This window comes from Aquarana catesbeiana, linkage group LG01 (assembly GCF_042186555.1).
Source record: "Aquarana catesbeiana isolate 2022-GZ linkage group LG01, ASM4218655v1, whole genome shotgun sequence".
In the NCBI taxonomy this organism is placed as follows: Eukaryota; Metazoa; Chordata; class Amphibia; order Anura; family Ranidae; genus Aquarana; species Aquarana catesbeiana.
In genome coordinates this window covers 982,638,661-982,666,405 of record NC_133324.1, presented here as the reverse complement: position 1 = coordinate 982,666,405, position 27,745 = coordinate 982,638,661, and the positions used below count along the sequence as shown (strand labels likewise).

General features: G+C 44.6%; 1 protein-coding gene across 1 annotated transcript in view; it reads right to left on the bottom strand.

Moving 5' to 3' along the window:
• Window positions 1–12,158: 12,158 nt before the first annotated feature.
• Window positions 12,159–27,745, bottom strand: part of LOC141129119 (uncharacterized) — a 32,260-nt gene continuing 16,673 nt past the window's right edge. The window contains exon 4 of the mRNA XM_073616929.1: window positions 12,159–14,164. Within this exon, the coding sequence (XP_073473030.1) occupies window positions 12,509–14,164 (1,656 nt within the window). The 3' untranslated portion in view covers window positions 12,159–12,508. The remainder of the gene's footprint in view (window positions 14,165–27,745) is intronic.

Below are 27,745 nucleotides of genomic sequence, written 5' to 3'. Positions count from 1 at the left end.
CTACTACTTACAGGTCTGTCAGAAAACTCCTGAACAGCCAGGTGAAGCCTCCCTTCTTCCCTCCCGTCACTCCCACCATTCCCCGAGCCCCGTCGGACACACGGGGGTGGAGGGTGACGGTGGTGGAGGCTGATCACGTCTTCCTTGTGTTTAATGTAGAGCGGGGAGGGGTTGCCAATCCCTGCAGCCAATAGGCTTCAGTGTACAATAGAATTTTCTATTTGTACACTGAAGAGAGAAGCCGATTGGCTGCCCCTCTCCCCTGCACTGAACACAAGGGGAAACAACTTTGTGACTGACTCGTGGAGGCGACGGCGGCCATCTTTGTGGAGCCGTTGCCGCTTTTTACAAAAACACTCACGATTTTCTCGGGACAAACCCAAAAATTCGGGAAAACACCCGGAACAAGATTAAATTGGGACGAGGGTCCCAAAATAGGGATTATCCCGGGAAAATCGGGACTGTTGGCAACTATGGTCTGGATGGAGCTTTTTAGGACATCTCTTGTTTTGTGTGCCAACTTTAAATTCACCAAATATTTACATTGGCATTAAAGCTGCTCAGTGGCACATCTCTTGTCTGATTGGTTCTTGCCATTTGTTTTTATTGCCTAAGTTGCATCATTTTCATACTGTGCATTCAGACGGTGTTGCTTGGTCCGGCTCTCTCCTCACTGGCAGGAGTCAAATACACCGTCTGCTGCAGCCACCGGATTGTGTGTGATAACCCCCGCTGTCAGGTCTGTACGACGCATGGACCTGGCAGCCAAAGGGTTAGAGGGGATTGTACAATCAGATTGTATAATGTATGGTCAGCCTAAGCCTGTCACTGTGCAAAGTCCATACCAGACAAGCAATTTCTTCTCCCGAACAATATTCAGGTAGTAATGGAAGCCCAAAGATACATACATGTTCCCTAACCAAGTAGTAAATGTATCGTGTGAACATGCAGGTCACATGTCCCTGCAGACAAGACTGGCCCTTTTCACATTTGGGGGAAAAGTGAGATTTTGCTCTTAAGATTGAATGTTGAAACCTGGATGCAGTCAGCTTTGTCCAGAGATGTGCCCTTAAGCACATGTCCCCCCTTGGTGTGTGGCTACATGAAAACACATCAGCCGCTGTCAGCCTGACATGAGATTGTATTGGCTGAGCGGCCATCGCTCTTCACATTCTTCCCTCCAGCCTCGATCTTCTGACTCTTCCCCCTGGAATGGAGTGTATGATGATAAACTGCCATGTGAAGAACAATCCAGTACTGTTGTGATACTAACATCCAATTTGCAGGCCAAGCTTTCAGACAGCCCAAGGAGTACTGCTTGGTCCTTGAAGGAGGACAATCCCCAAAAGCTCGTCCCTAAAAATTGGATGCAATAATAGAGCTACAATCTTCTCATGGAGGCTTAATTATGGAATCCCCCCCCTTTATAAAGGGGTTTTACACTCGTTATTGTTGCACCTCCAGCAGAATGAAGTGAAATCTCCAACCAGGCAAGGAGGACCTGAAACTCTTCTCTGAAAAAGTGATGAAATGTGGTTGTTCTGGACCAGAGGTCTCCATAAGTTCCAGCGTACTGTTCTTCAGACTTTAGGGTTCCTGGACTGTGGGGGGGGGGGGATGTCTCAGCATTGGGGGTAACCAATAATATAGGCTTGGAGTACAAGCCTGTGATCAGAAGGACAAATAGTGCCCCATCCTTGTTGGGGTCAGTGTATTTATGACAGTTGTTGGTAGAAGGATTAGTGCCCCAAGAGACACATAGGATAGCAAAGGGCCACAGTCTGGAGACCAATGGTGAAGATCAATAATGTTCAGCAGATGATAGATGGTGGAAATGTAGACAGGCTGTAATAGAATGAAGCTGGAGAAAATTACAATGAAATGGCAAATAAGACTCAATAAAGTGTAAATATATATATGTATTAAAAACATTGAGATGTGGTGCTTACCTGTGAACTGCAGTAAATACATTGGGGGTTATTTACTAAAGGTAAATCCACTTTGTACTACAAGTGAAAACTACAAGTGTAAAGTGCACCTGAAATTACACTGAAAGTACACTTGGAAGTTCAGTCGCTGGAGATCTGAGGGGGACAGGCAAGGAAAATGAAAAAAACAGCATTTTATCTGATAAAATCAGCAGAGCTTCCCCTCATCTCAGATCTTCCCCTCAGATTTACAGCCTAAATGAAAATTGTACAATCAGATTGTATGATGTATGGCCAGATTAGATTTAGAACATGCAGAGTCAGAATACTCGCTGCTTTGCAGTGACCTTTATGTGACCTCCTGGCTCCGCCCTCTGATGTGACTTATTATAAGGTAAATTTGTGTCCAGTCATCCGGAGTTGTGAAATCTGCTCAACAGCACAGCAGCAGGTCACTATGGAAATGACATGTTCTGAGAAACTATCCGGGGCTCCATGTCAGCACCGCCACTGATCAATTGGAAGGCTGCTCAGCAGCGCCACACCAGGTTAATTAGGAAATGACATGCAGTTTAATGAATACATGTATTGAAGGAAAGTAAAGTGTTCCTCCTCCTCTCCCCTCCCCCTCTCCAATCTACACAGTTCAGACAAAGTGCCGCTCATGACAAGTGTCAGGGGGAAGAATGTTTAATAATTACTGGGGATGTAGAATTGATGATTTTATGTATACAACTATTAGTGAATTTTGGAATATAAATGGGATAGATAGTAGAGATTGTACAGATGATGGGAGAATACAGAAGTGATCGATATCGATCTTTTACTGACTTATATCTTCATAGTTTATGCTGAGATGGTGATTGTAATGAGCCTCATATATGAAGGTAAAGAGGGTGAGGGTTTAATATAGGGCTGCAACTAACCATTATTTTCATATTCGATTAGATGGCGATTATTGTTTTGATTAATCGGTTAATAACCTCAAAAAAAATGTATAATTTATATATAATAATAATGTATAATTTATATATAATAATAATGTATAATTTATTTATTAATTTATGTAAAGTTTTAAAAAAAGGCAATTTATTCTTAAATCTCTCTATGAAGTGCTAAATATAAATAACCAAATATATTGTTAGGGAGCAAAATCTCTAATCCACTCTGAGAATAACAGACAGAAGAGATATGCTCACACATCGAGTCCCCATGACGGTGAAGCACCGGTACACAGAATAAACACATAACTGGAATAAACATTTTTATGGGGTGTTGTTAGAGTGCTGCGTCCAGCATTATCACATAAGACATATCCTAACTTGTAAAACACCACCAATTACAGTGATGATATGGATACGCAAAAAAAAAAAATATATAGGTGTCCACAACTTAAATGTTACCGTTGTTTCATAGACGACCTCCTATTCATTTGGGAAGGCTCGCTTGAGTCTGTGATGAGGTTCTTAGAAGACCTTAATCAGAATACTAACAATATTAGGTTGGACCTTCAGATCAGTGAGAGAAGTGTCAATTTTTTGGATGTGATCATTGAAAAAGAGAAGATCAGGTTGATCACTAAGGTATACTTCAAACCCACAGACCGCAATAGATTTCTGTCAATTCATAGTGGCCATCATCCATCTTGGATCCGAAATATACCCAGGGGACAGATGTTGAGAATTAGACGTAACGAGAACAAGTGACTTCCATCAACAAGCTCAAATATTGAAAAATAAGTTCCTACAGAAGGGTTACACTGAGGCAGGGGCGTTGCTAGGTGGCAAAAAGACCAGGGGCTTCAGCCCGAAGTCCGCGCCTGGCACCGGGGGGTGGGGGGGTCATCCCTGACGCACACTGACCTACCTGACGCACACTGACCTACCTGACGCACACTGACCTGACATATACTGACCTACCTGACACACACTGACCTACCTGACACACACTGACCTACCTAACGCACACTGACCTACCTGACACACACTGACCTACCTGACACACACTGACCTACCTGACGCACACTGACCTACCTGACACACACTGACCTACCTAACGCACACTGACCTACCTGACACACACTGACCTACCTAACGCACACTGACCTACCTGACGCACACTGACCTACCTGACACACACTGACCTACCTGATGCACACTGACCTACCTGACACACACTGACCTGACATATACTGACCTACCTGGCACACACTGACCTGACATATAATGACTTACCTGACACACTGACCTACCTGATGCACTGTGACCTACATACACTGACCTACATACAATGACCTACCTGACGCACACTGACCTACCTGACGCACACTGATCTACCTGACGCACACTGACCTACCTGACACACACTGACCTACCTGACATACACTGACCTGACATACACTGACCTACCTGACACACACTGACCTACCTGAAACACACTGACCTGACATACACTGACCTACCTGACACACACTGACCTACCTGAAACACACTGACCTTACATACACTGACCTACCTGACACACACTGACCTGACACACACTGACCTACCTGACACACACTGAGTGACCTACCTGACTAGACTTCAGGTGACGTGACCTCTGAGTTCTCCTGCAGCTCAGCTGTACTGTGTGGCGCGCCCATCAGAGTAGAGTAGACTAGATAGCACTGCAGCAGGCACTCCACTGGTGACTCCAGGCAGCCAGAGCCATGACAGGAGAGGAGAGCCGAGCGGGGATCTCGTAGTGCATTGTAATTCCCGCCTTCTGAAGCCTACAGCGCCTATGATGGACGTCACATCAATGCCGTGGTCCCGGCATTGGCCCAGTGGGACGTCCATCATAAGCACTGCAGGCTCCAGAGGGCGGGACCTGCTATGTCACTCGGCCATGCTCGCCACTTGGGGTCAGATCGGTCCTCAAGACTCAAGTGCAAGTGCGCGCTTTTCATCCTGCCGTGGCTGTGCGCAGACGCAGTGTGTCTCTCCGGGCCGGCCGCGCGTGCCTATAATGACGTCACACGTCCCGCGATCCTGCCATTCATTGGACCAGTGTGATGTCCATCATAGGACATGGCAGCGCGGCGCCTATGATGGATGTCTCACTGGTCCAATGCCGGGATCGTGGGCGGGACCGTGTGACGTCCAATAGTCTCGGTCACTCGGAGTTAGGTGCCGCAGCTCGCGTGACCGGACTTTGTGCTCGCTCATGCGCAGTGCGGCGCCGCACTTTCAGCAGGGACTCGGGGCTAATAATTTTAAAATAAATGGCCGAGACTCGGGGCTTTTCGGGGTCACATTCGGGGCTTCAGCCACGTCTAGCCACCCCCTCCCGACGCCCCTGCACTGAGGGATCCTTAAATGACGTTATTCAAGAGATTTCTGAGATTCATGTTTGGTGAAGAAAACTGAGAACCAGAGCTCTAATGATCAACATCAGTTGAGCTTTATATCCAGTTTTCATTGCCAATACAAAGGAGTAGAGAACATCTACCGCAGGCATTGGCATATATTAGGCAGGGATAGACATCTAGGAGAAATTCTAAACAATCAACCTAGGTTTATCTATAGACGGGCCCCGAATTCTGGTGATCTGGTCGTTAAAAAGCTATTGGACCCTCCAGATCAACAAGCCCTTAAAATTAATCTGAAGGGCTTTTTCGCGTGTAGAAAATGCAAATGCTGCAAAACGGTCAACATTAGCAATAGAGGGACAACGAGGGTCACCAATAGAGAGGGTGAATCCTTTGATATCAAAGAATTCATCACCTGCAATTCATCACATGTGGTGTACCTGATGTGCCCATGTGGGCTTTTCTATATGGGAAGAACAAAAAGACTCCTCAAAGTGCGGTTTGGGGAGCATATCACCAACATCAGGTTGGGTTTTCGTCACCATAGTGTTTCCCTACATTTCAAAGAAAAGCATAATAAGGACCCGTCTCTGTTACAATTCTGCGGTCTGGATACCATCCATCCTTCTTGGAGGGGGTCCAATAGAGTAAGGGACCTATCACAGAGGGAAACCCGCTGGATTCTCTTGATGAAATGTATGGCACCTAGGGGGTTAAACATTGAGATGGACCTCAATTGCTTTATTAATGATTTTTAGTTTATGAGATCTCCCTTTTATGAAATAATTTGTATGTGCAATAATACCACCTTTATTCCATTAATAATTGTGTATTTCATTTATTGACCTTTATACATCATAACTTGGGGTTGTGCAACCAACTCATGGTTATGATACCTGTCCCCTTGTATAATAATATACTCTATATATATACTGCACACAAGATGGTGCCCTTTAATACAGACACCATAGTATGTAGCTATATATTCACTGTATAGGCTTACAGAGTTCACCAGTCTTCCACTTTAAATCAATATAAAGATCTAGTATAGCAAGAGTGATGTCTGTATAGTGACCACTGATTGCTTATTATCACCTTTCTCTTTTTACTTAGCTTTACATGAAGTCATCCATATTTTTTAATATTTTCTAATATTTTCAATGTCAATGGGATCAGACTGTGCTTGAAGCATTGTAATCTGTGTGTCTGAGTGCGCTACTCTTTTTCCATACACCACTTTTTATGTCATTAAGTGTCCTTAAATATACCTGATATGTTTTCCCATAATCAATAATAAAAAACCCATGTAATCAATTAACTAATAATTACTACAAACCACATCAAACTCCCCTAAATTTATATATATTTCCCACTTACATATCACCACACTACCAAAACATATATGTAAGTCACCAATATCCAACAATCTGTAAGTGAAAATTACTATCAATATAAGAGAGTTAACAAAAAGTCCATGTGCAAAGTGCAAATACGTAAATGAATGCTATATGTTCAGCCTTTTCATTAGGTTCCGCTGTGTATCATCTGTGATTCATCGTGACTTTTTCACCATGTTCGTGACACACCACCACCGTATAGATTGGCCACTCACCAGATACTTCTTGTATAATATGCCTTCGGTTCATTAATAGGGATAACCACTCCACCTGTTTGTACTGTTCCACACCCGCTATGCCTGAGCTTTGTTTTTCCTCATGCAAAATATATGGACAACGATCATTGCGCAATGTGTTTAAAACGTATTTATTATCGCTAAAATACAAAGTGTCAACTCACATTTAAAAGTGCCCTGGAGCCGGCACTAAGCTATTCCAGCAGTTATGGATGGGTGTCTCTAGTAGCGTAGTTAGCCTGTGTGCGATAAGGATTCCCCCCGCATCCGGCTTGCGCTTCACCCCTCGTTCCTGTTCGTTCCGGACGTTCACGCTCACGTGGTTGAGAATCTCCCAGCAGCCTCTACGCGTTTCGCATCAGTATGCGTCATCAGGAAGCTTCAATATCTGGTGAGTGGCCAATCTATACAGTGGTGGTGTGTCACGAACATGGTGAAAAAGTCACGATGAATCACAGATGATACACAGCGGAACCTAATGAAAAGGCTGAACATATAGCATTCATTTACGTATTTGCACTTTGCACATGGACTTTTTGTTAACTCTCTTATATTGATAGTAATTTTCACTTACAGATTGTCGGATATTGGTGACTTACATATATGTCTTGGTAGTGTGGTGATATGTAAGTGGGAAATATATATAAATTTAGGGGGGTTTGATGTGGTTTGTAGTAATTATTAGTTAATTGATTACATAGGTTTTCCCATAATCAATAATAAAAAAACCTATCAGGTATATTTAACCACTTCATTACCCAGCTATAGACATATGACGTCCACAGATGGGATCTCCCATCCTGGGTGGACGTCATATGATGTCCTGGGATTCCCGGCCGTCTAGGGGGCCCGCCGCGTTGCTCGGGACCCGGTGCGTGTGCCCGGCGACCGCGATGTCCGCCGGGCACCCGCGATTGCCCGTTAACCGGGCCGGAATGTGGATCTGTGTGTGTAAACACACAGATCCACAGCCTGTCAGCTCTGAGGAGAGCGATCTGTGTTCCCAGAACGGAGGAACACTGATCGGTCTCCTCCCCTTGAGCGTCCCCTCCCCCTTCAGTTAGAATCATTCCCTAGGAAACATACTTAACCCCTCCCCGCCCCCTAGGGGTTAACCCCTTCACTGCCTGTCACATTTACACAGTAATCAATGCAATTTTATAGCATTGATCGCTGTATAAATGTGAATGGTCCCAAAAATGTGTCAAAAGTGTCCGATGTGTCCGTCATAATGTTGCAGTCATGAAAAAAAATTGCGATCGCCGCTAAAAAAATAAATAAATATTTTTTTTAAAAAACTGCCATAAATCTATCCCGTATTTTGTAGACACTATAACTTTTGCGCAAACCAATCAATATATGCTTATTGCGATTTTTTTAACCAAAAATAGGTAGAAGAATACGTATCGGCCGAAACTGAGGAAAAATTTATTTATTTATTTTAAATTGGGATATTTATTATAGCAAAAAGTAAAAAATATTGTGTTTTTTTTCAAAATTGTCGCTCTTCTTTTGTTTATAGCGCAAAAAATAAAAACCGCAGAGGCGATCAAATACCACCAAAAGAAAGTTCTATTTGTGGTGAAAAAAGGACATCAATTTTTTTGGGTACAACGTCGCACGACCGCGCAATTGACGTTTAAAGTGCGACAGCGCTAAAAACTAAAACTTGGCCTGGAAAGGAAGGGGGTGAAATTGCCCGGTATTGAACCGGTTAAGGACACTTAATGACATAAAAGTGGTGTATGGAAAAAGAGTAGCGCACTCAGACACACAGATTATTGTTATATCCCATTTCACTGAATGTTTTTTTTTTGGATGCAGCAACTCAAAATCTTAAAGGGAAAGCAAAATTTTTTGCGCCGGTGACTGACACATATTGATTGTGCTTGAAGCATTGTTTGCCCTTTGGAGCTATAAGACAGCATCATGACTAGTTTATATAGCTTATATATTTTAACTAGATATAGTTATTATCTCCTGTTGAAACGTTCATTTTTATATATATATTTATATTTATGTATGTATATATATATATATATATATTTTTTTTGCGTATCCATATCATCACTGTAATTGGTGGTGTTTTACAAGTTAGGATATGTCTTATGTGATAATGCTGGACGCAGCACTCTAACAACACCCCATAAAAATGTTTATTCCAGTTATGTGTTTAATCTGTGTACCGGTGCTTCACCGTCATGGGGACACGATGAGTGAGCATGTGTGGAGCAGGGGATCACATGACTGATGATGGTCACATGATTGATCATGGGTAGTATATTAGGATTGAAGGACCGCTTGTGTAACCAATCCCATTTGAAGAAATCTTTTTGACGAAACATGTCTGGGGCGTGGTTACTCGGCATTCCATCGCACTGACATTAGATGCCGCTGTCTGGAGAGGACTACACCGATCGGACTGCTGGGCCTTAGAAGGTTGGGTGAGAGACACACCAGTTTACACTTCAGGTCCGCTGTGACCGCGGTGCACCGTTGGATCATTGATCCTGTTGTTTGCTGTGGATTTGTTCAAAGGCTTATTTGTTTCAGTTTAAAAGTGAGTGCAACCACTGAAGTGTGCTTGGAGTGATTTTAATAAATTTGTTAAAACGTTATCATGATATGTGGAGCACTTTATTCATTTGTCTTTCACATATGGAGCCGGCTAGATTGGAGTCACGGTTCATCACATGCAACCCAGGTGTGGTTCAATTGCTGTTTTGCCAAACACGAGAGTGGGAGGTATACATTCTGGTGAGTGCGCTCTTCAGAGGGAGTGGTGTCACTATCACAGTGGTGTGTTGGAAGAGTAGAAGATCTATCATATAGAAAGATTGAAAAACTACTGGTGTGCTGGATTTTTTTCATGTGAACTTCTTCCATGGACTTTTCACAGTTTATGATTTTTGTAATGTTTTTATCTTTATACTGACACTTTTCACGGGGTGTTATATTCCTATCTTTATTACTGTTTTTTGTATAGAATTAGAGTGTCACCGGTATCATGCTGTTTTGACTCATATCTTTACGAATATACATTAGCGCCACTATCTCTATCTGTACACATGTGAGAGGTAGGGATGAGCCGAACACCCCCCTGTTCGGTTCGCACCAGAACATGCGAACATGAAAAAAGTTTGTTCGAACACGCGAACACCGTTAAAGTCTATGGGACACGAACATGAATAATCAAAAGTGCTAATTTTAAAGGCTGATATGCAAGTTATTGTCATAAAAAGGGTTTGGGGACCTGGGTCCTGCCCCCATCGATCATCTATACCAGGGGGAGGCAACCTCCGCCCTCCAGCTGTGGTGAGACTACAAGTCCCATGAGACATCGCAAGACCCCGACAATCACAGGCATGACTCCTAGAGGCAGAGGCATGATGGGATTTGTAGTCTCACCTCAGCTGGAGGGCCGAGGTTGTCTCCTCCCGATCTATACCACCTCTTCCATCGATCAAATTTATATCTCAAACTCCTCGACTACACGCTAATTCCATATAAAACACACAGAGCTCCACACCACACCCATTTCTTATTCCTGTGATAAACCTCACACACAATATACATATCATACTGCAGTTATTATCCCCTAAACTAATATTCAACTCTCAGGATCGGAAACCCAACACAATTCTACAATTCTTTATCAGAACATTATTATCAAAAATGATTTATTTATGTCCACTGAACGATTTATCGGTCATTACATGATGGCACAATCGTTTGCGGTGACGGCCGAACGTTCGTTTTTCGAAAATGGGTTCAGCCAATTTTTCGTATATTGTATGGCCAGAAAACTAACAACAACCAACTATTAAATTATAAGTGTTTTCAATTTCCTTTCAAATTTGGCTGTTTGTGATCGTAACAAATACAAATTTATCTGAAGTTACGAATTATGCGAAATAACAAATGCCGCATCTAAACAAATTAATAATAAATAAATAATAATAATAATAAAAAGGTTTTATTATTGTTATGTATTATTATTATATCGTTACGTTCCATTCTCTCAGATACGACATTCGTTAAGATAATTCGTAACTTCGGATAAATTTGTATTCGTTACGATCACAAACAGACAAATTTAAAAGGAAATTTTTTCTGGTTTTTGAATTCTCAGATTTTTTTTTTCTTCATTCTTATTTTCGAATTTACAAATTTCCAAATTTTAAAATCTTCCAATTTCCGAATTTCGAATTTTTAAATTTCAGAAATTCGGAATTCGGAAATTGTAAAATTTGGAAATTCGGAAATGTTGAAATAAACACATTTATCAAAATTCATTAAAAACGAATTCGGAACAAAACGAATTGCACATGTCTGTCCTTCATTACAGTTTATTACACATTTTGGAGTATCCTAAAACATTCCCTCCCCCATCCCAGTTTTTTAAGCAAATAAACTACAAAAGGACATCCAAGGCCTGATCTATGACTTGATGGTGAAATGCGTTGTGCCTGGCTGCTCTGGGCCTATCAGGGAATAGAACCTGGGACCAAGCAGCAGGACCAGTCTCTGGTCTGTGCTATACTAGTAATAGTCCAATCTGTCTGATTGTTATATCTATATCCAATCATTGATCAATATTCCCATATACAGAGCCGAGGATTTCCACTTCCTGAGACTGTATACCCCTCCCCCGTCACCTGTCCACATTACCACACCCACACCACAATCCCCGCCCCCTCCACATCATAACCAATAGGAACAAGACTAGCACTGGCTGTATTCATAGTGACAATCATCACAGCCAATCACAGTGAGGGGGAGGAGCAATCACAGATCCATGGATTGGTCATGTAAAGGAACCTGTGAGGACAGAAATGTCGGAATTCTCATTGTGGATATTAAAGTGTGTGTCTAGACAAATCCTATTGTTCTAGATTTGGATGGAGTGGGGGAGGATTAGAACCCCTGTCAGGTTTTTACTGCTATCCGGGGCTCCATTAGAGAGATTTCCCCTCACTTCCTGTCCTGGTGACAACGTTTTATCAGACAGGAAATGAAGGAAAATCTACAACAGGGACACAGACAGAAATAAAGATCTGACAGGGGTTCTAATCCTTCCCCTACTCTACTAAAGAAAAGGATTTTTATTTCTGTCTGTGTTGCTGTTGGAGAGTTCCCCTCACTTCCTGTCTGGGGAAATGTTGTCACAGGAACAGGAAGTGAGAGGAAATCTCTCTAATGGAGCACCAGATAGCAGAAATAAAGATCTGACAGAGGTTCTAATCCTCCCCCACTCCATCCAAAGCTGAAAATACCCCTTTCTTCTATAGATAGACAGTGATGGTGGAGACCCCAGGGCCGTCATCCTGATCCTGGCTACACTATGTAGTGTGTCACTGACCCAGAACAAGCATGCAGCCAGTGAAGGCTGAACAATCTGACCTCCTGCATGCTTGTTCCTGGTCAGTGACACACTAGGTAGTGAAGTGAGGTTTAGGATGAAGATGACGGCCCCGGAACCTGCAGCTTTATAAATAAATCACTCATGTTTCCTGTCCTCTGCTTCCTCCTATTGGATGAGTATTCCACCAATCACCAATCAGATAATCCACCTTGTGATGTCTCTGGGCAGATCTCTCACTTCTCATTCCCCCCACATATCTTTATACAACCTCCCCTCCCCCCCCATACACATACCCCAGCATGGAGGGGCTCAGTGAAGGTGGTGGTGAAGGTGTGGAGATGTCGGATCGGGTCACACAGATCATAAAAGGAGATCCGCCCGGCCTCATAATCCAGATCTATCCTGACTCTCCTACTGGAGACATCGCCGGGTAATGGGGTCTTATTACTGTCATGTCTCACTGAGTACTGATTATCCCACCTCTGCAAACCCCAGGACTTCTTATTCCATCCAATCCGTGACTGATCTCCTCTCCTCTCTATACTGGGGTAACACATCCCGACTCTCCACCATCCAGACCCCCCGACATCCACTTCCCAGTAATGTCTCCCTGAGGAGAACCTCTGACTGCTCATCACCTGATAATCCTGAAACCTCTCTGGTGTTTCTGGATGATTCTGATGTGATGATGACTCGGATACAGTTTTCCTGTCATCTGATATATGTAGATAATTACCAGCTGTCCTCACATCCAGTAATATGTCTGTAACCCCCCTCTCTACATTTACCCCAGACATGATATCAGATAAACCTGTGTGTAATGTGTGTGAGATCCCCCCCACATCCAGATCCCCCCCATCATGGAGGAGTTTATCATGTCTCTCTCTGTCCTCATCATCTCCATCCTCAGTATCACACAAGTCACCTGTGTCTGATTCCTGTAGGACAGTCAGTGGATCCGTCATGTTACACAGCTCCTCAATGTCCTCCATCTTCCTGGACAGCTCCTCCTTCTTTATTTCCAGATCCTGGACCAGATCATTGATTATCCCGGAGATCCGCTCTGCCTGCCCGGAGATTTCCCTCAGGACTCTCTTCTCCAGATCTTCCAGACGTCTCCTGAGGTCTCTGAACAGGACAGTGACTCTCTCTGTTTCATCATCTGCTTCTCCTTGTACTTTCCTCCTGTGTTCCTGCAGACTCTGGACTCTTTTCTCCATCTCCTCTCTCTCTGTCATCAGTTTCTGCAGAACATTCCTCAGTTTCTTCTTCTTCATCTCAGAGGCCTCATCCAGAGTCTCCACCTGGTGTCCCCGATGTTCTCCATCCAGCCTGCAGGACACACAGATACAGGAGGAGTCCTCAGTGCAGTAATACTCCAGGATCTTCTTATGGACGGAGCATTTCCTGTTCTCCAGGGAAGTGGTGAGGTCACATAAGACGTGTTCTGGTGACTTGCTGTGGACTCTCAGGTGATTGTCACATAGAGAAGCTTCACAATGCAGACAAGATATCACAGCAGGTACAGGAGTGTGAATACAGTAAGTACAGAAGACCCCGGACTCCTCCCGATCTGGATGGGTGGACAGGAAATTCTCCACTATGTTCCGTAGTGTTATGTTCCTGTGCAGTGCAGGCCGATCCTGGAACTCTTCTCTACATTCAGGACAGGAATAACCTCCAGACCCCTCCTGTGTATCCCACACACGACCAATACAGTCCCGGCAGAAGTTATGTCCACATTTCAGGGTTACAGGATCTGTATAAATGTTCAGACAGACGGAACATTCCAGCTCCTTCCTCAGATCAGCAGACGCCATCGCTGAGAGCAGAAGAGAGAAATGACACTGAAAGTATCTGACACTCATTATAACCAGTTCTGTACATTCCTACACAGGGAGGGGCTGAGACACGTAGTCATAGGAACTTTTATACAGAAGAACACAGATAATACAGTATCTCACAAAAGTAAGTACACCCCTCACATTTATGTAAATCTTTTCTTCTATCTTTTCCTGTGACAACACTGAAGAAATGACACTTTGCTACAATGTAAAGTAGTGAGTGTACAGCTTGTATAACAGTGTAAATTTGCTGTCCCCTCAAAATAACTCAACACACAGCCATTAATGTCTAAACCGCTGGCAACAAAAGTGAGTACACTCCCAAGTGAAAATCTCCAAATTTGGCCCAATTAGCCATTTTCCCTCCCCGGTGTCATGTGACTCGTTAGTGTTACAAGGTCTCAGGTGTGAATGGGGAGCAGGTGTGTTAAATTTGGTGTTATCGCTCTCACTCTCTCATACTGGTCACTGGAAGTTCAACATGGCACCTCATGGAAAGAACTCTCTGAGGATCTGAAAAAAAAGAATTGTTGCTCTACATAAAGATGGCCTAGACTATAAGAAGATTTCCAAGACCCTGAAACTGAGCTGCAGCACGGTGGCCAAGACCATACAGCGGTATAACAGGACAGGTTCCACTCCGAACAGGCCTCACCATGGTCCACCAAAGAAGTTGAGGTCACGTGCTCAGCATCATATCCAGAGGTTGTCTTTGGGAAATAGACGTATGAGTCCTGCCAGCATTGCTGCAGAGGTTGTAGGGGTGGGGGGGGGTCAGCCTGTCAGTGCTCAGACCATACACCGCACACTGCATCAAATTGGTCTGCGTGGCTGTTCTCCCAGAAGGAAGCCTCTTCTAAAGATGATGCACAAGAAAGACCGCAAACAGTTTGCTGAAGACAAGCAGACTAAGGACATGGATTACTGGAACCATGTCCTGTGGTCTGATGAGACCAAGATAAACGTATTTGGTTCAGATGGTGAGAAGCGTGTGTGGCGGCAACCAGGTGAGGAGGACAAAGACAAGTGTGTCTTGCCTACAGTCAAGCATGGTGGTGGGAGTGTCATGGTCTGGGGATGCATGAGTTGTGCCGGCACTGGGGAGCTACAGATCATTGAGGGAACCATGAATGCCAACATGTACTGTGACATACTGAAGAAGAGCATGATCCCCTCCCTTCAGAGACTGGACCGCAGGGCAATATTCCAACATGATAACCACCCCAAACACACCTCCAAGACCACCACTGCCTTGCTAAAGAAGCTGAGGGTAAAGGTGATGGACTGGCCAAGCATGTCTCCAGACCTAAACCCTATTGATCATCTGTGGGACATCCTCAAATGGAAGGTGGAGGAGCGCAAGGTCTCTAACATCCACCAGCTCTGTGATGTCGTCATGGAGGAGGGGAAGAGGACTCCAGTGACAACCTGTGAAGCTCTGGTAAAACTCCATGCCCAAGAGGGTTAAGGCAGTGCTGGAAAATAATGGTGGCCACACAAATTATTGACACTTTGGGCCCAATTTGGACATTTTCACTTAGGGGTGTACTGACTTTTGTTGCCAGCGATTTAGACATTAATGGCTGTGTGTTGAGTTAATTTGAAGGGACAGCAAATTTACACTGTTATACAAGCTGTACACTCACTACTTTACATTGTAGACAAGTGTCATTTCTTCAGTGTTGTCACATGAAAAGATAGAATCAAATATTTACAAAAATGTGACTGAGGGGCGTACTGACTTTTGTTGGATACTGTATATATGGACATATATATTGTTTATATACTAGTATTAGTATTAATTAACTCTCTCCACTAGATGGCAGCGTCTACAAGGCACATAAAAGGCTTTTCCCAGCTTGACAAAGGAGGGTGCACTGTGTACATCTCCCCAGTGCGCATGCCCTGAAACGTGTCGCAAGCACGCCAGTGACAACATCACGCCCAGCGCTGCGGTCCAGCCCTCTCCATCGGACCTCAGCTGTGCTCCAAGCCTCAGTTTGGATCCCGCTTAAGCGCCACAGTATTTTGCTGGCCAGGACTTCCAACAACACCATCTGGATATGGGAGGCGAGGGTCAAACACACAGCCTGGACGGACGTTAGCATGGTTCATTGGATCCATATGTACCTGATTACATAGGCGCCTGTGTCTTCTCTCTCTTTTTCTGCATGTCTGGAGTCTTCTTCCACTTCCCCTGCAAGGCTGGCCCTGATACAGTGGACTGTTCTGTTCCTTTACACAGAGCTGATTAGATCAAAGGACTTTTAGATGGACTTTTGTTTTATTTAAAAACACCTAATAGGCTGCGCCACTACCCATGTGTGTGTTATTATATAAAGACAAAGCCTCTGAATGAGGCCGTGGTCTCAGAAGGGATACATGTCCCTTTACTTCTTATATCTTTCAGATTTGTCTACAAGAAAAGTTGATATACATTATACTCTATGGACATTTCATTCTTTCATTCCTTAGAAAACAATTATTATCCAATTCCTCTCCGTTTTGAAGATCCCCACTGACTATGGAGAGGATGTCGGGTGAGGATGTATTGGGTACGCTGAATGGTTCTGACTCCGGGTCACATCTTCCCATTATACTCTATGGACATTCCTTTCTATCATTTATCTGTCATTCCATAGAAAACAATAATAATCCCAAATAATCCCAATCTTATAATCCGCTCCTCTACTTGGGGAACACCTGTGGGAAAGGATAAAATGCTGAGCGTCTCAGATTTGTCTGCAAATGAGTATTTTGCATCCCATTATACTCTATGGGCATTCCCTTCTGTCCTTCATCCTCATCATTCCATAGAAAACAATAATAATCCCAAATAATCCCAATATTAAAGATCACCAGTGAATATGGAGAGGATGTCATGTAAGGATATATTTGGTAGGACTAAGGCCCCTTTCACACTCGTACGACCTGTATGGAAGTGGTTCTCAACCTCAGTCCTCAAGTACCCCCAACAGGACATCATGTTTTGGGAATTTCTCTTAGATAAAATATCTCTCCAAAATACCAAACCATTCACTCTGATTTAAAGCACCTGTGCAAGATAAAGGAAAACCTGCAAACATGGCCTGTTGGGGGTACTTGAGGACAGGGTTGAGAAGCACTGATCTAGGTCATCTCCTGTCCTCAGGACCCACTAACAGGCCAGATTTTAAGTATTACCTTGGGGGAGATGCAGACTAGAATACTGCAATCACTGAGCAGCAAATGATATCACCTGTGATGTGTTTCAGTTATCTTGCAGACCTGGCCTGTTGGTGGGTCCTGAGGACAGGAGATGAGAACCTCTGATGTAAGTCACATGACTTGAAGCAATGCCTGTGTAATGTTGGGTCTATGGACCTCCAGTCACATCAAAGTCTCACCAAAGTAGTGCAGGGACTAATCTGAAGTGGCACAGATATGAGCGGTGCTCATTGGAGATCATGGGGTACCACTTGTCATGTGACTTTGCACTAGGGTTGTCACCTCATCCCTTTAAACCCCAACACATAATAATTACCCGGGTTCTGTGGATGATTAAGGTGGTAATTAAACTCACTTGGTGCCTTATCTGCATTAAATTATCCTCAGAACCCGTGTAATTCATATGTGTTCGGGATTAAGGGATGAGATAAGAACCCAACCTACAGTCCCAAGTCACACAAGTGTGAAAGGGGTCTAATGGTTCTGTGACCAACTGAAATCTATTCTTCCATTATTCTCTATGGACGTTCCTTTCTGTCATTCCTTGTAGTATGTCCCCATATCCAATACATCCCGACATCCTCTCCATAGTCAGTGGGGATATTTAATATTGAGATGAAGTGGGATTATTATTGTTTTCTATGGAATGACAGAAGGGAACGCCCATAGAGAATATTGGGAAGTAAAATAGAAACTAATTTTCAGGCAAATCTGAGAAGCTCAGCAGATTGACCGCCAACGCCATCGGTCACAATGCCATACTATACCATGCTGACTCTCCGATTTGACTCTTCTGGTATTTTTTGTGTATGGAGGAGCCACAGACTCCGCCTCTTGCGGAATGCCCTGGGTTGTCTACCCGAGCCTCCATACCTCGAAAATGAGACATTTAAAATATGTGCGAACGACCGGGCGACCGCCAAGAGGAGCGTCGCCCACCACAGTTTCACTGTTTGCCCGCGTTTTGCTTTTTTCTCCTTTGCGGCTTTACCACAAGGAACCTCGCCTGGTCCCTTTACCTCAGGCACCGTAATCTGCCTTCTGGCGCCTGTGATAGCGGTCCCTATGCAGTCATCATCGTGAACTGAATACAGCGCATGGACGCGCCTCTGTGAGACACGTAGGGAGAAGCTCGATATCGCGCAAATGTAGACAAGGGTGTGATATCATTTTTTGGCCCAGTCACAAATTGTTGCGCCGTCCGGCGTTTGCACAAGGAATTTTTAATTGAAATGTTTACATTCCTGGCTGCAGAGGTGCAAACAGCCACCAGGTGTCATAAAGGAGTTGGTTTTAGTTGTCATTTCAAATAGCAGCCACTAGATGTCACTGTTGTATTAACTTTCATTTGATTGTGTTGTAAGCACTAGAAAAGACTCAAATACTTTTTTTAAAGATTGATGAAATGTTATCAAGTCCTGAACTGGTCAGTATAAAATTACATATGTATGATTTATCATTTTGTGTTTAGAGGGTTTGGTTCATTTTGTCATTTAGTTCATAAAAATGTTACATTTCTATTTTTGGTTGATCGCATATATTATAAAATATTATTTACTGTTCCTTATTTAGTGTAACTATTCCTTATGTTTAGTGATTACACAACCACTCATTGCTTTTCTGTATGTTTTTGCTAATGTCTAATCTACTTTTACTGGAAGCTGGAAGAAGGGAACAGGGTGCAGGGTACAGGGTACAGGGAGCTGGAAGAAGGGAACAGGGTGCAGGGTACTGGGAGCTGGAAGAAGGGAACAGGGTGCAAGGTACAGGGAGCTGGAAGAAGGGATCAGGGTGCAGGGTACAGGGAGCTGGAAGAAGGGAACAGGGTGCAGGGTACAGGGAGCTGGAAGAAGGGAACAGGGTGCAGGGTACTGGGAGCCGGAAGAAGGGAACAGGGTGCAGGGTACTGGGAGCCGGAAAAAGGGAACAGGGTGCAGGGTACTGGGAGCCGGAAGAAGGGAACAGGGTGCAGGGTACTGGGAGCCGGAAGAAGGGAACAGGGTGCAGGGTACTGGGAGCCGGAAGAAGAGAACAGGGTGCAGGGTACAGGGAGCCGGAAGAAGGGAACAGGGTGCAGGGTACAGGGAGCTGGAAGAAGGGAACAGGGTGCAGGGTACAGGGAGCTGAAAGAAGGGAACAGGGTGCAGGGTACAGGGAGCTGGAAGAAGGGAACAGGGTGCAGGGTACAGGGAGCTGGAAGAAGGGAACAGGGTGCAGGGTACAGGGAGCTGAAAGAAGGGAACAGGGTGCAGGGTACAGGGAGCTGGAAGAAGGGAACAGGGTGCAGGGTACAGGGAGCTGGAAGAAGAGAACAGGGTGCAGGGTACAGGGAGCTGGAAGAAGGGAACAGGGTGCAGGGTACAGGGAGCTGGAAGAAGGGAACAGGTTGCAGGGTACAGGGAGCTGGAAGAAGGGAACAGGGTGCAGGGTACAGGGCGCTGGAAGAAGGGAACAGGGTGCAGGGTACAGGGAGCTGGAAGAAGGGAACAGGGTGCAGGGTACAGGGAGCTGGAAGAAGGGAACAGGGTGCAGGGTACAGGGAGCTGGAAGAAGGGAACAGGGTGCAGGGTACGGGGAGCTGGAAGAAGGGAACAGGGTGCAGGGTACAGGGAGCTGGAAGAAGGGAACAGGGTGCTGGGTACAGGGATCGGGAAGAAGGGAACAGGGTGCAGGGTACAGGGAGCTGGAAGAAGGGAACAGGGTGCAGGGTACAGGGAGCTGGAAGAAGGGAACAGGGTGCAGGGTACAGGGAGCTGGAAGAAGGGAACAGGGTGCAGGGTACAGGGAGCTGAAAGAAGGGAACAGGGTGCAGGGTACAGGGAGCTGGAAGAAGGGAACAGGGTGCAGGGTACAGGGAGCTGGAAGAAGAGAACAGGGTGCAGGGTACAGGGAGCTGGAAGAAGGGAACAGGGTGCAGGGTACAGGGAGCTGGAAGAAGGGAACAGGTTGCAGGGTACAGGGAGCTGGAAGAAGGGAACAGGGTGCAGGGTACAGGGCGCTGGAAGAAGGGAACAGGGTGCAGGGTACAGGGAGCTGGAAGAAGGGAACAGGGTGCAGGGTACAGGGAGCTGGAAGAAGGGAACAGGGTGCAGGGTACAGGGAGCTGGAAGAAGGGAACAGGGTGCAGGGTACGGGGAGCTGGAAGAAGGGAACAGGGTGCAGGGTACAGGGGGCTGGAAGAAGGGAACAGGGTGCTGGGTACAGGGATCGGGAAGAAGGGAACAGGGTGCAGGGTACAGGGAGCTGGAAGAAGGGAACAGGGTGCAGGGTACAGGGAGCTGGAAGAAGGGAACAGGGTGCAGGGTACAGGGAGCTGGAAGAAGGGAACAGGGTGCAGGGTACAGGGAGCTGGTCACAGATGCAGGTACAAGAGAAGTACTCAGGAGCAGGTCCAGAAACAAGGATCAGGTAGGGACCAGCCTCACAGGAAGAACACTGAAGAACTGAACTCCAGTTAAGGGAATAATTGTATACCTTCCATCAGCACTTATTTACTGGGGCATAAAGCAAACAATGAGAAGCTACATCCTCCTTTCCTCCTTCCCATCAAGGGAGGCAGCTTTGCATTCACAAGACCCGACATTTCTCAATGAAGCCGCCTTACAGTATCCCTCAGCTCTTTATTGATAGTACAGACAGATATCAAAGTGCAGGTAATTCCAGTCCTCTAGTCAGGATCTTCATTCTCTCCACCTGTTTCTTACCATCTAGGAAGCCAGTTTCACACTCAAGGACTATTTTTGGCCAGGAAACATCCTGAAAATTTCCCTTAACCCATTTTCATACCTCCCAACTTTTGAACTTCAGAATGAGGGACACTTTAGGGAGGAAGCGACAGATAGCGCACTACGTGCACTGTGGCAAAACTGGGTGTGGTCAAACTCTTAACAGTGGGAGGGGTTTAATGGGTGTGGTTAAACAAAACCCAGGTTTCCTTGTACCTCTAAAATAGGCTTTAATTGCTGTGCCACAAGATAGAGTCTCACAGACACATACAAACCTCAGTACTATTATTTAAATAACAAGACAGACAGATGGCAGGAGAGTGCAGGGATGGTGTCAGCAATGGAGGTACTCAGCTGTAGTACTTACCTTCTACTTTGATCTGAATGGACGATGACAGGTTCTCTTTACTGCCCGACACCCCTAGGTGACTGATCCTCCTCTCAGATCTCCTGTAGGGGGCCCCAGAGCCCACACACTGGACAGATCCAATCTGCAGAGAGAGATCTCACCAATACATACAGAGAGCTGAGGGGGAGACCAGCCTGACACCTCATTTCCCCCCCACCAGCACAGTGAGTAGATGGAACCTCACACAGCATGTAATACCCAGGAAGTGATATCCTTAGCACTGCACATAGTGATAGCACAATCATAAACATCAAGGCTGCAGACACACAAACCTCCTCAGAAAGCAGCTGACATGCTGGGACCTGTATTCCCTCCTGTGAATGGCTTAGATACCCCACCAACCAATCAGAGTTTAGCCTCCTCTCACCTGACATTCACCTCCAGTGTTCTCCGTGTGCATAGTACTAACAGAAGCTGCTCATGCTGGAAAGGACCTAGGGGGAGGGGCTTAGATAAAATGTGCGAGAGGGGAGGGGCCGCTGTGTTCTGTCTAAGCGATGAATGGGGAAGTGTAGTGTGTGGATGTGATAAGGAGGGGGAGGAGCACTCCATGTTATGATGTACAATGGGAGCCGCTCTTTCATTACACTGGTTATTTGAGAGAGGGGGCGGGTCTGAGTTGCAGTCCCGCCCATACCCGACATCACATCTTGGATCTGACAGGTGATGTCTGTCATTGGAACTGCACACTGCACATCCAGCTGGTTTCCCAATCCGTGGCTGTTTACACTGCTGCAGGTCCTATCTAGCCACAAGTCCATATACAACATAAGCAACATAATTATGCGGGACAAACAACCCTTACAGCGGGATAGCGGGACAAACATCTGCATGCGGGAAAGTCACGGGACGGTTGGGAGGTATGCATTTTCATAAGATGTCCAGCTTGGTGCGCATAGCTAATTGTAGTCCTTTAGTCAGGAGCTTCATCCTCCCTATCTGCTTCTTCCCATCTAGGAAGCCAGTTTTACACTCAAGGACTATTTTTGTCCAGGAAACAGCCTGAAAATTTCCCTTAACTCTTTTTGGATAGTATGGCTGGCTTGGCACAAATAGATAATTGCAGTCCTGTAGTCAGGGGCTTCTTTTCCCACAATCACTTTCCATCTGAGTAAGATTGCTTCATTTTTTTATTACTGGGACATGGAGCTAACAATGGACAGCTACTCCCACTCCTCCAATGAGAAGATACAGCCTGCTTCCCATCAAAGGAGGCAGCTTGGCACCCACAAGGCCCCACCTTTCTCCATGATGGAGCCCTTACAATTTCCCTTAACTCTTTTTTGAAAGCACCTCCAGTTTGGCATGCGCAGTTAATTGAGGTCCTTCAGTCAGAAACTTCATCCAATGAGAAACTTCATCCTCCCTGTCTGCTTCCCATCTAGGGAGGCAGCTTCAACCTCACAAGACCACACCTTGTGCCCCAGAAGTCACAGAGGTTTTTATGTTCCACACTGACAGCTGTATAGCGTTCTATTTTCTCACTAGCAGCTTGGAGACAAGTGTGTAAGTGAGCGTGTTGTGGGAGGGTGACTTGGCGCTGCACGAGTGTGACAGGAGTGACCCCGATACAGCTCTTGGCTCGCAGAGTCATTGTCCTTCACCGCGGGTGTCACCGTTCATGGAATGTGGTGCTCAGCTGGAAAAAGAGAAAACCTCATCCATGTTCTATAGACAAGCGATTAACTCTGTAGGATCCATCCGCTTGTCTGCTGAACTATGCAGTCCTCTAAGGTGACCCTTCTCTGAGCATGACCAAATGTCCAATTCCCTCTTTTACAGAGCGAGTGCATATTGTTTTTAACCCTTTACTTCCCAACATTTACACTGTACAGGACGCCAAGGATGGGTCCTGAATGGGGTCCTATGTGGCACCAGTGTTTAAGTTAGGATCCCTTTAAGGGAAGAGTGTGGGTACTCGGGGGGTCACCATAGGTGGGTGAGGAATTTCTGGTTTAGCCATGTTAAGGAGAGAACTGACTCGCAGTCCTCTCTGTATTAATAGAGAGGTATTTGGGACCAGAGGTTTTGAGCCCCTAAAGTGACATTTCGGTGAGAAATAAATAAATTGGTTGGATAATGCACTAGACCAGTGCGCCCCATTTTCTTTTTCTATTGTCACAAAAGGGCCTCCACCCCCCTGACTACAGGGACTCCAGTCTCCAAAGGTCTAGGAGCCTCTGGGAAGCAGCACTTAAACCAGAAAGTAGTATTCGGTGTGGTGGTGTGAGAAGGAGTTGGGGAGAGACACCTGTTTGGAGTAATAGGCAGACTGGGGCTGTGCTGAGCCCGGGGTAAAGTCCCATCTATGAACCGGGTTTCATTATATTTTGTACTTTTGTAGACAAGCAGACTTTTTGTGTGTTGCACTTTGTTTTGCTGCTGGAAGCATTTCTTTGTGTTTGCCTTCAGAAAAAGTAAACAGCTTTTAGTTTGAAGTTAAATGTCTTTGTACATGGCGCTGTGGAGCTACAACCCCCAAACTTTACAATGCTTAGATGGGGGGGCAGTTTTGTGTTTTCACAGCACGAGATCCACAGGAGATGGACCAGGTGTGACGAGCCACAATGCCCATAACTCTCTCAGACATTATTAGGTAACCCTTGTGTTGGGAAGCTTTACCATTGTTGGTGACATTGTGCAACCAACCAGCCGGATCCACTTGGCCAGGGCAGCTGTTAGGCTGAATGGGTCCCCTTGATGTCTGTCTGGCAGGACCCCCTCCCTCTACCCCAAAGCAGACAGTCATGAAGAAGGTGGTGGCATGGACTGTGTGCAATGAAGAACGATCTGTATTATCATCTTCTTCTATATTTGATTTCATATCATCTGTTTATATTTAAATGTCTATTTTATATGTGTGTTAGATGGTCAGCCTGGCTTTTGCTTTTTGATTAGTTTGTTATTTGTGTGATTTATTATAACATATTGGTTTTATGCACTTGTTTATATTTTTGTTCTAGACCCTCTGGTGTGTGTTCATCTCACATTGTTACTTAGAACAAGTTCTGCTGTGCTTCTCAATTCCTATTTATTACAGTATGCAATAAGGCCAACCTAACACTCAGAGCCTGGGTTCAGTCCCCTCCCCCCCAACCAGACTTGCCAAGCACCTGGTTCGGAAGACTTCTTCTGTCTGGGGTCCTTGGGCAGTGCTTCTCCGGGGGGCCCCTCCTGGAGCTGGGAGCCTGGGGACCATCCATAGGCTGGACCACATTTCATTTTGTAGTTGCAAGAAGCCCACAATTGTCTGTAGAATCACAAGATCTTACAAACTGATATGAATGATTCTGAGTATGTTCTCTAGATCAGCCGTTTTCCCCCAGAGTGCCCTGGCAAAATATTTACCACAAATGTATACAGACCAGCAGGTGGAACAAGCCTGCCTTATAGTGAAATAAAGCCACAGGTTTTCATTGTGCACCATTACCACCTTCTAGCCACCGGAGTCCTAACAACCAATCATCCTCCCTTTGCCCCTCTCTGTAAGTGCTGGGGTTACATTAGATTAGTGATGGAGAAAAACTGAGGGAGAAGAGAAACTTTGGAATACTAGTCAGTACCAGCGTGTAAAAGTATAGTGGATTTGGAAAAATACATCACACCCAACGTTGGGTGTCCTTCGTGTGTGGATGACGATGTGTTATGTAAAACTATTAGAATAATGTTTTACATTTTAGAATGGGGTGCCCCGAGACTGTTCATAATTTTAGGGGGTGCCTTGACTAAAAAATAGGTTGAGAAGCAATGCTCTAGAACAGGGGTCTGCAAACTGTGGCCCGGGGGCCAGATGTGGCCCTTTGCTTGCTTTTATCAGGCCCTTGGGGCACTATGTCATCCACTGATACCAATAATGAAGCATAATACCCCCTCCCCCACACTGAGACCAGTGAAGGGGCACACTTCCTTCCAATTATACCAACGATGGGACACAATTCCTCCCAAAGACACCAACAACTGGGCAAAATGACACCAATGATGGGGCACAATTCCTCCAACTGACACCAATGATGGGGCACAATTCCTCCCAATGATGGGGCACAACTCCTCACACCAACACAGGAGCACAATCTCACCCAATGACATCACCGATGGGGCACAATTCCTCCCAATGACACTAAAGATGACGCATTATTTATTCCCACTGACGTTGGGACCTTTTCTACTCCCAATGGCCACAGCCCCCCCCCCATCAAAGTCTGAGGAACAGTAAACTGGCCCCCTGTTTAGAAAGTTTGGAGACCCCTGCTGTAGAAGATCACCATTACTGTGAATATAGTTTATATGAGATTGTTGTTGCTTAGAAAGGCCACAAGATGTCCCCATTGTCTGCAGGATGAGCTCTTGTGAGTTGAACAAAACCTCCTATGAACTTGTCTGCCCATTGTCTTAGGTTGATATTATTATGACCAGGGCTTTTTTTCTAAAACAATAGGTGCTGGAACTCAATCACAACCCCTCAAAACCCCTCCCCCCACACACACCCTCCAAATTACATCAAATATTGGGTGTGGTCATATTTTACAAACAGTAGAAGGGTCTTAAATGGGCATTAAATATCAGGATTGCATTACATACAGAGTGCAGAGTTCATGGGGGCGCAGAGCTGTCACTTGTAAACACAGAAACCAGACTTCTGTGTTTACAAGTGATTGTGGTGAGCAGCACCAAAGGGTCTGAGCCAGAGGTGGTGGAACTGAGTTTCACCAAGTTCCCCCTGAAAAAAAGCCCTGATTATGAATATACAGTTTATTTGATTTTGTAGTTGCAAACCGAAGCCAAAAAAAGCCCACATTGTCTGCAGAATAATGAGATCTTACAAAGTCATACAAATGCATTTGAGCATGTTCTCTAGATTAACATCACTGTATATGGGAGTTTATCTGAACTTGTTGTTACTTAGAAAGACCACAAGATGTCCCCATAGTCTACAGGATGAGCTCTTGTAAGTAAACCCTCTCATGTGACCTCCTCTGAGCATGCTCCAGCTTGTCATTACTATGAATACACCTTTTTATATGATATTGTAGTGTAAAAACAATGACAAATGAAGCCCACATTGTCTGCAGATTAATGAGCTCTTACAGACTCCTATGAATGCTTCTGAGCATGCTCTCTAGATTACTATTACTGTGAATGTAGCTGACATGAGGTTGTTGTTGCTTAGAAAGGCCACAAGATGTCCCCATTGTCTGCAGGATGAGCTCTTGTAAGGAAACCATCTCATGAGAACTGGTGTGATCATTACTATGAATACACAACCGTTTATTTGATTTTGTAGTTGCAAACCAATACAAAAAAAAGTGCATTGTCTGCAGATCAATGAGCGCTTACAAACTCCTATGAATACATCTAAGCATGCGCTGTAGAATGATTACCATTTATAAGAACTTGTTGTTACTTAGAAAGGCCACAAGATGTCCCCATTGTCTGCAGGATCAGCTCTTCTAAGCAAACCAACTCCTATGAACTTTCCTGAGCATGCTTTCCATTGTCATCACTAGAGATGTCACATTTCCAGAAATTTAGAAGCTCGGAAAAAAAAAAAGTTTTTTTGAGGGGGAAAAAACAGAATTTTTCGGAAAAATTGAAAAAAATACTACATTAGCACTTTTTTGTCTTTTTAAGATTGGAAGTCATTCTGTTACTTTAGGAACATAAAATATGACTATGGACAATTTGACTTGGCATAAAATGATCACAACTAGCATATTAAATATATAGTGTAGCCAAACAATTATCACAAACAGAATTTACTTTTTTATAATATTTATTTGTAACAAAGGGAGCGACAATCTCCTGAACTGATTACTAGTTTATGTGGAACAGCCAAAAATCCTCCACAAAACAATTTTCAAAACCAAAAGTAACAATTTGTCAAATTTCCTCTCCACAGTATTAAATAAAAATAAAACCCCCATTCTCATAAAAAGAACTGAAGATGGGGGAAGTGTTAAGAAGAGAGTTGGGACTAAAGTTTCAATGGACATTTAATCAGAATCATTTTCTGAAATTCTCATTATCTGTCTCTCTGCTTCTGCAGATTCTCTTTTCTGTCCGTCATCACAATTAGGAACTTCTAAAAACTTAAGGTGAACACCCTGTCTTCAAATATTTTATTCCTCATGTTAAAATTAAATATTCTACTTTTTTTTTTTTCTTTTTTCAATTTTCCCAATTTTTTGGAAAAAAACAAAAAAAGTCTTCAGGAAAAAAAACGTTTTTCCGAATTTTTCCGTTTTTTTCCAGGCCTTCACATCTCTAGCCATTACTATGAATACAGAT